At 33.1% G+C, this 10,103-nt stretch overlaps 2 protein-coding genes across 3 annotated transcripts; both read left to right on the forward strand.

Annotated features, from left to right (window-relative positions):
- Nucleotides 1-1,415: 1,415 nt before the first annotated feature.
- On the forward strand, nucleotides 1,416-5,694 carry LOC110106201 (WAT1-related protein At4g08290). The gene is made up of 6 exons (XM_020835991.2): nucleotides 1,416-1,700; nucleotides 3,050-3,112; nucleotides 3,238-3,354; nucleotides 3,615-3,858; nucleotides 4,801-4,959; nucleotides 5,087-5,694. Exons 1-6 carry the CDS (start codon nucleotides 1,510-1,512, stop codon nucleotides 5,399-5,401), a joined length of 1,089 nt encoding a protein of 362 aa, XP_020691650.1. The 5' UTR covers nucleotides 1,416-1,509; the 3' UTR covers nucleotides 5,402-5,694.
- A 2,260-nt stretch (nucleotides 5,695-7,954) lies between these two features.
- On the forward strand, nucleotides 7,955-9,192 carry LOC110106200 (uncharacterized protein C6G9.01c). 2 transcript variants are annotated; one of them, XM_020835990.2, is made up of 2 exons: nucleotides 7,955-8,124; nucleotides 8,518-9,192. In XM_020835990.2, exon 2 carries the CDS (start codon nucleotides 8,594-8,596, stop codon nucleotides 9,020-9,022), a length of 429 nt encoding a protein of 142 aa, XP_020691649.1. In that variant the 5' UTR covers nucleotides 7,955-8,124; nucleotides 8,518-8,593; the 3' UTR covers nucleotides 9,023-9,192. The 2 variants fall into 2 exon arrangements, with proteins under 2 accessions (XP_020691649.1, XP_020691648.1); XM_020835989.2 differs by having other exon boundaries at nucleotides 8,535-9,192.
- The last annotated feature ends 911 nt before the right edge of the window (nucleotides 9,193-10,103 follow it).

Below are 10,103 nucleotides of genomic sequence, written 5' to 3' on the forward strand. Positions count from 1 at the left end.
ATGATACTTGACCTTGCTAGCAGGTCTCCTTAGAGAGCGAAGGAACCTGTAAGCAAAAATGCATAATACAAGGAGAAGAGTACAGGAAGAAGACGAGAGATCTCGAGCAAGTAGAAAGTTCTCTACTAGTCCAATATACCTCTTAAAAGCTTTCTTGTGTTGTGTATAATAGCTATCACCTCTTATTTATAAGATTTTATGGGCTACATGATGAGCTATATAGAAAAATGATAGAAATACAATGTCACACTATAATTGCTCACTCTCTTTGCTTCTCTGTGAATCGGATGACTAATTATTATTTCCTCCAAATAAATAATTAAAAATTTTAAAAATCTTAATAAAATGATTATCACTTTGGATATATAACATTAAATTTAAAATAAAAATTGAACATATTTATTAGTTCAATTCAATATGATCAATGTTCAAAAGCTTCAAATTAGTAAGAGACTTTACTCAATTTTTAATTGTAGAATATTATTTTGCATCTCTCTATAAAAGTCATATAAGTAATTCCTTATGTGTGAGGTGATTAGAAATAACAAGTTTGGAAGAACCAAAATGTTTGGAGAAAGTGATCACCTATTCATTTATGATGAAGGTGGCATAATGGAGAAATGAGAGGGAGATAATGGTGGCATAGACTCACAAGGAGCCATTAGGGTTTGAACTCAACTAATTAATGAGCTCACGAGATTCGAACTCAACTCATTAATGAGCTCATGAGAGGAGCATATTGAGCCATGAATTTGAGCTCAAGCCTATATTGGAGCTCAGCTTGGCTCAATTCATTAGCTTGTCAAGCAGCTCTTTTAAATTAAAACATATTCAAAAATTAATTTTAAAATAATATAACAAATATCTACAAAATATTTTAATTGTATCTCAACTCAAAGTTCAAACTTTCCAAATGAACTTGACTGATCGAATTGAGCTCAAATCTGACAATTTTTAAACAAGCTAAATTTGAGCTCACTAAATGAGCTCATCAAGTTCAATCTTAGTAAGAATTAAACGAGTTTAACTCAACTAATAAATACTCCTCCTTAATTTATCCTTACAAAAGCTTATTTTTTTGCCTTACAAAACATGAAGATCTTTCTTGCAAGATAGGAAAAATACATAAGATGTTCTCTCCTAATAAGAGTATATATTTTGAGCTCATCTTTAATTTCTCTACCATTCTCTTTTAGAAATAAATAAACCCTCTACCTATATCTCCTCTTCTTAGCTAGCTTTACCATTCTCTTCTAGAAAATCCTGTCTAAAGCCATGGCCATAGTGTGTGGTATTATTGCTTCTTCTACTTCACAATATAGAGACCTTGTTATTTTGAACACCTATCACTATTCGGTCAAAAGTGTGCTTCTTTCTCTTTTTAGCGCTATATAAGGAGTGCACTGAGCTTGTATTCTTCTCCAAGAGTATTGAGCGTGTGGCTGTGTGGGAGGGCATAAGAGAAAGAAGAGATTTTGGCTTTAGCTTGCTAGAGAGAGATAGAGAAAAATGGGCATTATGGTAGCAATGAATAGGCTGAAGCCATATATCTTTATGTTGTTCTTACAATTTGGCTATGCTGGTATGTACGTAATATCGATTGTTTCCTTGAAGAAAGGCATCAATCATTATGTGCTTGTCGTCTATCGGAATGCTGTTGCAGCTGCAGCCATTGCACCTTTCGCAATTTGGTTTGAGAGGTTCATTCCTTTCTCATATATATCATCACAATATTTAATATTTAGGCTTCGTTTAAAACGGATTTTTTACTGTTTAAGTCAGCACAAACAAAGCCTTAATCATAGTATTAAATGTATTTAATTATAGTTTAAATTTATCTGAATAGTTATAGCTAGCTCTTATATTTTGTAATCTTAACGAATTAAAAGAAGCATATTCGTATCCAGACCATGGAGCACCTGTGATGGTGGAGAGCACCTTGCTTTTAAAGATTTATAGGACAATTTGATTCCTAGCTAGCTTTCATCTTTAGCATAATTATTTAATTAAAAATTTGTTTTTTAAATTTAGAATCAATATTTATGTTTAACTGTATTCAAGTAACCCAAATTAATTTTGTTTTGATGAATAAATTGATTTGCAAATACATGCAAAATATTAATTTTGATTAATATAAATTTATAAATTTATAAATTGACAAAAATAAAAAAAATTAAAGAAAAAACTACTATGAAAAGTATTATTAAAGGAAACCTTAGTCCTCATATTTGTTTATTTTTTTGCCAATGATATAATGAACAGGACCCACACCTACTTTATGTGGCATGGGCGCCTAAGAAGTCGGCAATTTGCTTTGACCATGCATGCATGCATGCATCCATGCAGTGGATGACAAATCACAAGGAATAGGTTTCTTGATGTATGACAAGGGCATGCATGTCGCACCTTAAGTAAAAGTGTCAATAAATAATCCAATAAAAAAAAATGGACTTGACCCATTTAATAAATATGTAGATTCAGGTTGATCTTTTCAACCCATTTATTTGATGGGTCGAGTTTGGATTGATTGGATTCAGGTCAGATCAATTTTAGGTAGTACCTAAATTCGACCCACCAACCCTTTTTAACACCTCTGAATAGTTGAGCAACTTCAATAAGGATATAAGAGGGTCAATATATCATACAATATAAAATTTTAAGACAATGATAAAATGCTATTGATGTGATTCATTAATAATAAATTAGACTTTCACAGCAGTTTGTATAATCTATTTCATTAGTTTAAACACATACTAATTTATTTACAGCAGTTTTAGAAACCGTTGCTCATCCGCTATATTTGTGTTCGTTGGAAAAGCTTTAGCAGTGGTGAAAACTGCTGTCTATATCAATCTATAACAACGGTTTAAAAACGGGTGCTAATAACTACTACGGAAATCTTATATTTTTTTATAGTGATTGGAAGTTAGTTTTTATTTCGTTTTCATGTGGCTTCACTTATTGCCCTAATACAATCATCTCTTTATATATATTTTTTTTATTTCATTCACCTTTCTTTTCTTTACCCTCTTTTCTTTTTTTTTTAAAGGAAAGGGAGGCCAAAGATGACACCTAGAATTTTCATGAAGATATTGGCTATGGCACTCTTGGAGTAATGCTCTCATCTCTTCTCTTTTCAGCCCCATAATGGAATAATTATCTACTCGATTGCACCTAAAAGATAATAATTATGGCTAATTAACAGCTAATCTGAGCTTTATTCTCCTAATATTCCAGGCCAGTACTTGATCAGAATCTCTACTACGTGGGGACTGTCTTTACATCAGCAAGCTTTACTGCAGCACTCGTCAATATTCTTCCAGCCATTACCTTCCTAATGGCCTTCATCATCGGGTGAATTTTACTAGCTCCGCCTTCCATGAAAATTCTTCTTTTATCTATTTTCTTACTTGTCATTATTCCTTGCAAGAGAGCTTTGATCTATTAAAAAATTATCTTAATTACCACACTTTTCTACATTGAGTAAATAATTAACAACAGAAAAACTATACAATTCGACACTTTTTCTAATAAAAATTTTAGTCAAGAAAATAATTGTTAAAACCTCTTAAAATTAGTACTGATACCATCATACTTATAATGGAATTATGTAGAATTGAGAAGGTAAAAATAAAGAGCAAGCGCAGCCAGGCAAAGATTATTGGAACTCTGGTGACAGTAGCTGGAGCAGTTTTGATGATAATGTATAAGGGAGCTGTTGTGGATCTTCCATGGACAAAAGGAAGACCTCAACAGGAAGTTACTGATGCTGGAATCCAAAATGAGAGGCATTGGATTATGGGCACATTTATGTTGATAGTAGGCTGTACCTGTTGGTCTGCTTTCTTCATTCTCCAGGTGATTACTAATTCTAGTTGAATGTTCTGATATTTTCTTTCTTCTATGGCGCAAAGCATTATGTTTGTTCATTTAGGTTTCGGTTGGGTCGATTTTTTATTGCTTCTTAAAATAACTTTTTAGTTTAAAATTTAAAATTTTTATATTAGAAAGTTGTTTTAAGAAGCAGTAAGAAAACTATCTCAAACGAAGCCTTAGTTGATTGCAGCTCTAATTTTTAATTAGTTATATTGATTGATTTCAATCTGAAATTACTAATTTGAGATATTTTGAGTTATATATATTGTTTTTTGGTTGTTTAAGGCTGAAAGTTGCTTTTGGAGCACTTTTTTATTCAAATTGAGCACACTTTGTTAAAAGCTAACTGTGTAGCTAAGCTTTAATAAAAAAAAAGCATGAGAAATCATAATGGAATTGAATTGGCATGCATTAGTTTAAAGCTTTTAGTTTCTGTTTGATTTGCAGAAATTAAAAGATATGAAATGAAAAAGAATGAAAATGGAAATCATTATGGAATTGGTTTGAAATTGGTTCTCACTCAACTGTTTGGTTGAAGAGAAATTTAGTAAAATTAAGTTTATTTTTATATGTAGTATATTTTTATATGTTATGTTTGTTTGATGAGAAGTTTTTGTTAATTACATGAGAAAATAGAATTCAAATATGTAAAATTGAGTAAAATCATAATGGATTTGAATTGAAATTACTTTTAATTGGGCTTTTTAGATAAACTTAATCAATTATTAATTAAATTTAAATTAATTAAGATAAACACATTTTCATTCTTCTACATTCTTCAAGAGTTGCTATAAGGTCAAAATTTTGTCTAAAAAAACTAGGTGGATTCAATTTGATTTGGCTTATCATAAATAACAAATTGAACTAAACTCAAATAAAATTAAACAAAATGTCCCTAACAGTTATCAATTACTATTTTTCAAGGCCAACACCCTGAAAACTTACCCAGCTGAGCTCTCACTTGCCACTCTAATCTGCTCCATGGGAATGGTGGAGAGTGCTTCTGTTGCTCTTGTTATGGAGAGGGGATTGAAGCCCTGGTTAATTGGCTGGGATACAAGGCTCTTTGCTGCTCTTTACTCGGTAAATTTCTCTTATGATTTTAACCATTTCTTCACCTTTGATCTCAATTTGTTCAACTTACAGTACATTTACTTGTTTTTGAATATATTCATAGCTTCAAATATGCTTATTAATGGTCTTAATTCAGGGCATAGTTTGTTCTGGTGTTACTTACTACATCCAAGGGATGGTAATGAAGGAGAGAGGACCAGTATTTGTCACTGCTTTCCAGCCTCTTTGCATGATAATTGTGGCTATTTTGGGCTCCATTATACTTGCTGAAGTGATCACAGTAGGAAGGATGATTGGTGCTACCATAATAGTAATTGGCTTATATTTTCTCATATGGGGCAAGGCTGAGGATCACGTAACCCAATCTTCTCAGAAGCTCCCAACTGTGCTGGATCAAGATGCGAAGAAATCGCCCGCAGTCGAGAAATTCGTCGATGTTTCGACCCCATGAAATCGCTGAGGCTACTAGATATGGTTGCAGGGAGAGCTGAGGAGACTAACCTGGATTGTTAAGATGGTCAAGTTGATTAATTTGATCAAGATGTTACTGCTTGGTACTTATATTACTCTTGTCATACTAATTAATACTCTTGGAGTATTGTATTAATCTTTTGAGATCCTATCATATATAGATATTGGGTGTGATCATTATTGGTTTCCTTTTGAAAATGTCTTCTTCTGTTTTAAATTTCTGTCAGATCTGAAATGTGAAATTGCGTAATGACTTAGTATTTGTATGTGGTATTACTGTGTTTGGCTTTTAGAGCTTTACCTAAAGTGGCTTTGAATGGCTACATGTCTTTTGGACTCTTCTTTTAATCTTTATGATGAGTTGCAGAGACTAGTTTAGCTAAGTAATTTTTAGGTTTCGTTTGCGACGGCTTTCTTAATATTTTTCAGTATATATAAAATAACTTTTTTTAACTAGAAAATAGCTTTAAGAAGCAGTAAGAAAGTCGTCCCAAACGAAATCTTAATTAACTTTCTTATTGACATGACGGGGTCGTATATTCTCATGATATTTACTTATTATCTATCCTTTCTAAGGCCCTCCCCAAGCTCTTTTTGAACATTTTTCAGGCTCTATAAAAAAAATTTGATCAATGATTAAAATTTAATTAAAATTATTGATAATACAAACGTATAAAAGTTCTAATTGTTTATAATTTATTTCATGCTCTTTTCTGTTTGGTAATTTGAACTAAAAAGATCGCAGTTGAGAATCATTCACAAATGGCAAAGCAATGCTTAAGTTTATGGATGATGGCCAATCACTTTACATTTCCACCCCTGAATATTCTTTTGTGATCCCATGTAGTATTAATTATAATACTTTCATGTGCATGCTAGCCCCAAAAGTTCTGTGCATGGCTCAAATTTTGGCGAAATTATTACGTGCGGTCACCGGCCGCTGTCCAGAGGTCAATCAGGACGTGTCACATCACCACTACACTATGTATCATCACTGTGTACCGCTGTGTAACAGATGACATAATACATCCTGATTGGTCTCCGGATCGTAGTTGAGCCTCATTCACATAGATTGATTTTTAAGGTGAACTTATAGGGGAAAAATCAAATGCATATGATATTTATATTATTTAGTGACTAAGGAATATTGACGCACATAATTGAATTATTCTATTTTCATATTTTTAGGTTAAATTAAAGTATTTTTATTGAAAAAAAAAATCATATTTTGGCATCTTTTATTTTGAACTTTGGGTTTTATTTGAGGATTTGAGGTATGTATATATGTTAGAAGAGTGCTCACCAATTTTTATAATTTTTTAAAAAGAATTTTAAATTTTTTTAGAAGCTAAAAAATAAAAGAAAAGTAGATTTTTATTTTGGCTTGAAAATTTTGTGGTGGTAGACTTCTACAAGAAGAGCATGCCGTAATTTTTTTAACTTGTAAGGGCTGTTTGGCAACAAGCCGGATTTATTAAATCATGAAATTAAAATCTGAAAATTATTTGACAACATAAAGTGTTAAATCTTGCTAAATCATGAGAAACTATTTGGTAATGTAATTCATGATTCAAGCATTTAGTTTATTAAAAACTCAAATTTAATTTATATTTAAAATACAAGTTACTTATTTTTTAAAATTACCATTAATAAATAATATAATTAGAATCATAATATAAAGACCGCCTTCCGCAACGGTTTTTTTGACCCTTATGTCTTGCGGACTATGGTCCTTCCGATCCCGTCATCTACTACGGTCCTTCTGACCTCCACCACTAGACAATGATCTTTCTAACCCCTGTCTCCTATTGACTACGGTCCTTCCGACCTCTATCGCCTAATACGGTCCTTTCGACCTGCATCACCAGACAATGGTCATTCTGACTCATGTCTCATGTTGACTACGATCCTTCTGACCCAATCGCCTACTACGGTCCTTCCGACCTCCACCGCTAAACAACAGTCTTTTTGACCCTTGTCTCATGTAGACTATAGTCCTTATGACCTCTGTCGCCTGCCGACTATGGTCCTGCGGACTAAACGAACATATTAATAATGATTCTTCAAATTTCTACCATGTAATGCATTCTATATGATGTATATTTGCTATATCAAAGCTAATGCCTTCCCTCCAATGAAGAGCATCATTTGTAATCGGCTGCAAACAATAATGGATTCATTCAAATTGGTTGGGCCCGTGGGTTTTCCTCATTTTCAGGATTTCCACGTTAAAACTCCGATATCTCCTATGAACGCAACAATAAAATAATTATTATTTAGAATATTAATTATCTAACATGACTAGTAATATAACTTAGAAATATTAACTGGCTTTACTAACTATTTACTATTATAGATATTAATAACTTTAACTAATTATATAAATACTATTTTTATTTTGAATAGTTGTGAATATTAATTATCTAATTAATTATTTGAATTATTATTAATTATCTAATTAATTTTTAATTTATTTTAATTAAATTACTTAAATTAAATTCTAATTAATTAGAGACGATTCGCTCCTCTTTCTTCTGTTATGCATTCTCCTGTTGGACTTTCGTGAGGTAGGGTTTTGAATGAGTGGCTAAGCCTTCTGCGCATCCTTCGACGGCGTTCCTTCCTATCGAACCAGAAGTCGAGAAAGCTCGCCGTTCTTCCTGTTGGACCGAACGTAGCGACGGGAGCTCGCTCGCTGTGAAGGTAACTATGGCTCTCCCTTTCGCTCGCTTCATCAGCCAAATCCCGTAAATCCGCCGAACTCCAGGATTTGGTAAAGTCTGGATTTACGGAAAAAAAAGAGGGAAACGGAGGATTTATTTCGCCCTGAGATCTACTGGCTGCTTAAATCCTGCTTTGAACATTTGACATTTACTAGAATTTCTAAAAAAAACCATTGGAAATTTTTTTTTGAATGTTAAAAAAATTTTAGATAATGAAAATATAGCTAAAATTTTTGTGATAAGCGCAGCCCATAGAGATTATGTTGTTCATAAATTTTCATAATGTTTGGAACTTTTTGTGAAAATTTTGATGAATTTTAAGAGTTGAAGCACATAACACTATAATATTGTTCTATCGGTGTACATATATGAGGACTTCTGGTTAAACAGCTCGAGTTATACCTGCCCGAGGGCACCGCCGTGACTTTGTGGAGACAGCAAGAGGCAGCATGGCTACGACCGACAAAAGGCCGCCGCTTTCACTCGATAAGAAGAATAAAGAAACGAAGAAGAAGAAGAGTAACGAAGATGATCGGTCAATGCGTGAAAAGAACAAAATGGGGCGGGAGATTGAGGAAATTTTTAGGGCTAACAAGAAAAAGAGGAAGGAATCCCCCGGAGTTGCGGGGCAAAGTTCAGCAAAAGCGAGGGTGGGAACTGGAAAAGAGCAAAAGAAGGTTAATAAGAAGCAAGTGGTGAAGGACGAGAAGGAGAAGAAAAAGAACGGATTTCCTGTGGATGAGAGTTCAGAGAATCGCTCTAAGCGGAGGAAGACTGCGGATGGGTTTGCTATCTACTCCACAGAGGAGCTTGGTATTGGGAATCCAGATGCCGGTAACACGCCTCTTTGTCCTTTTGACTGCTCCTGCTGCTTCTGAGGCTTGTTGTAAGTTACCAATTTTATGCAAATGTTTATCGTTTCTCTTCAATTTTTTTGTCATTTTAAGCAAAAAATGTTTCTTTTTTATTCTTTTCTTGTGGTATTTAATTGTGTTTACAATTGTTGGATGTTAGTTCTATTAACATAAATCTTATTTTGTTGAAATTATTGCATGTGTGGAAGAAGGGTGACTGTTCTCTTATGAATATGCACTTGATGGATGAATAGCTGAATCTATCATGTCTTAAGTTTATGACTTATCGTTTGTTGGTTATTGCTTCTTGTTCTTATTTTCTGTTGCTTGATTCGTAACTTCTGAGGGCCTTCAAATAATGGTTCTGGTTTTTAAGCAATGGAAGAAGGGTGACTTCTATCAAGAGAAGCTATGAATTGAAGCTTCTTTAACTGGCTTGTTTCATTTTCTTTCTGTGGAACTCTTTTCCTAGCATTTATGTTTGATTTTGGGAGAAAGAATATATTTGGCCAAGCGAGCAATTTTCCCATAGAAGATTTTTTTTTCTCTAGTGTCTTGTGTGGTACTGACTAGGAATTGAAATTTAGTTTGGGCTTTCATTGATCAGAGTTTGATCTCAACTTTTGTAGGCTAAATTATTTCCGAAATTGAGATTTGACATGCCTGTTGTGAAAATCATTTGTTTGTCCATCCGTGAGAGTTGATTCTGCTAAGTGCTTAAGATTGAGTTAATTAAGGGTTAATTAGGCATTTGTGGGTTAATTATGATCTCTTAAATACCAAAAAAATCAATCACTAAATTTCATTGGGTGATCATATTAGTAGATGTTATAATTATGGTAAAGAAGATAGTTTTTTTGTGTTGGTAGAATTTTTATTATTTATATATATGGGATTGTGTGATCTAGCTAACTAGTTCGAGCCACACTATTCACTTTATTCTTCATAGAGATGTAAGTCTTTAAATCCTATGAACAACATTAGCACACTTCCACATAGAGTTCATGATGTAGTGGATCGTCGGAAGACTCGACCTGCAAGAAGGATTTGGTTTTTCCAATCCAGGGAAGAAGAAGAAGAAGAGCTCTAAAAGCTTCAAAGAGTG

The sequence above is a fragment of the Dendrobium catenatum genome, unplaced genomic scaffold (assembly GCF_001605985.2).
Source record: "Dendrobium catenatum unplaced genomic scaffold, ASM160598v2 fragScaff_scaffold_390, whole genome shotgun sequence".
Classification (NCBI taxonomy): Eukaryota; Viridiplantae; Streptophyta; class Magnoliopsida; order Asparagales; family Orchidaceae; genus Dendrobium; species Dendrobium catenatum.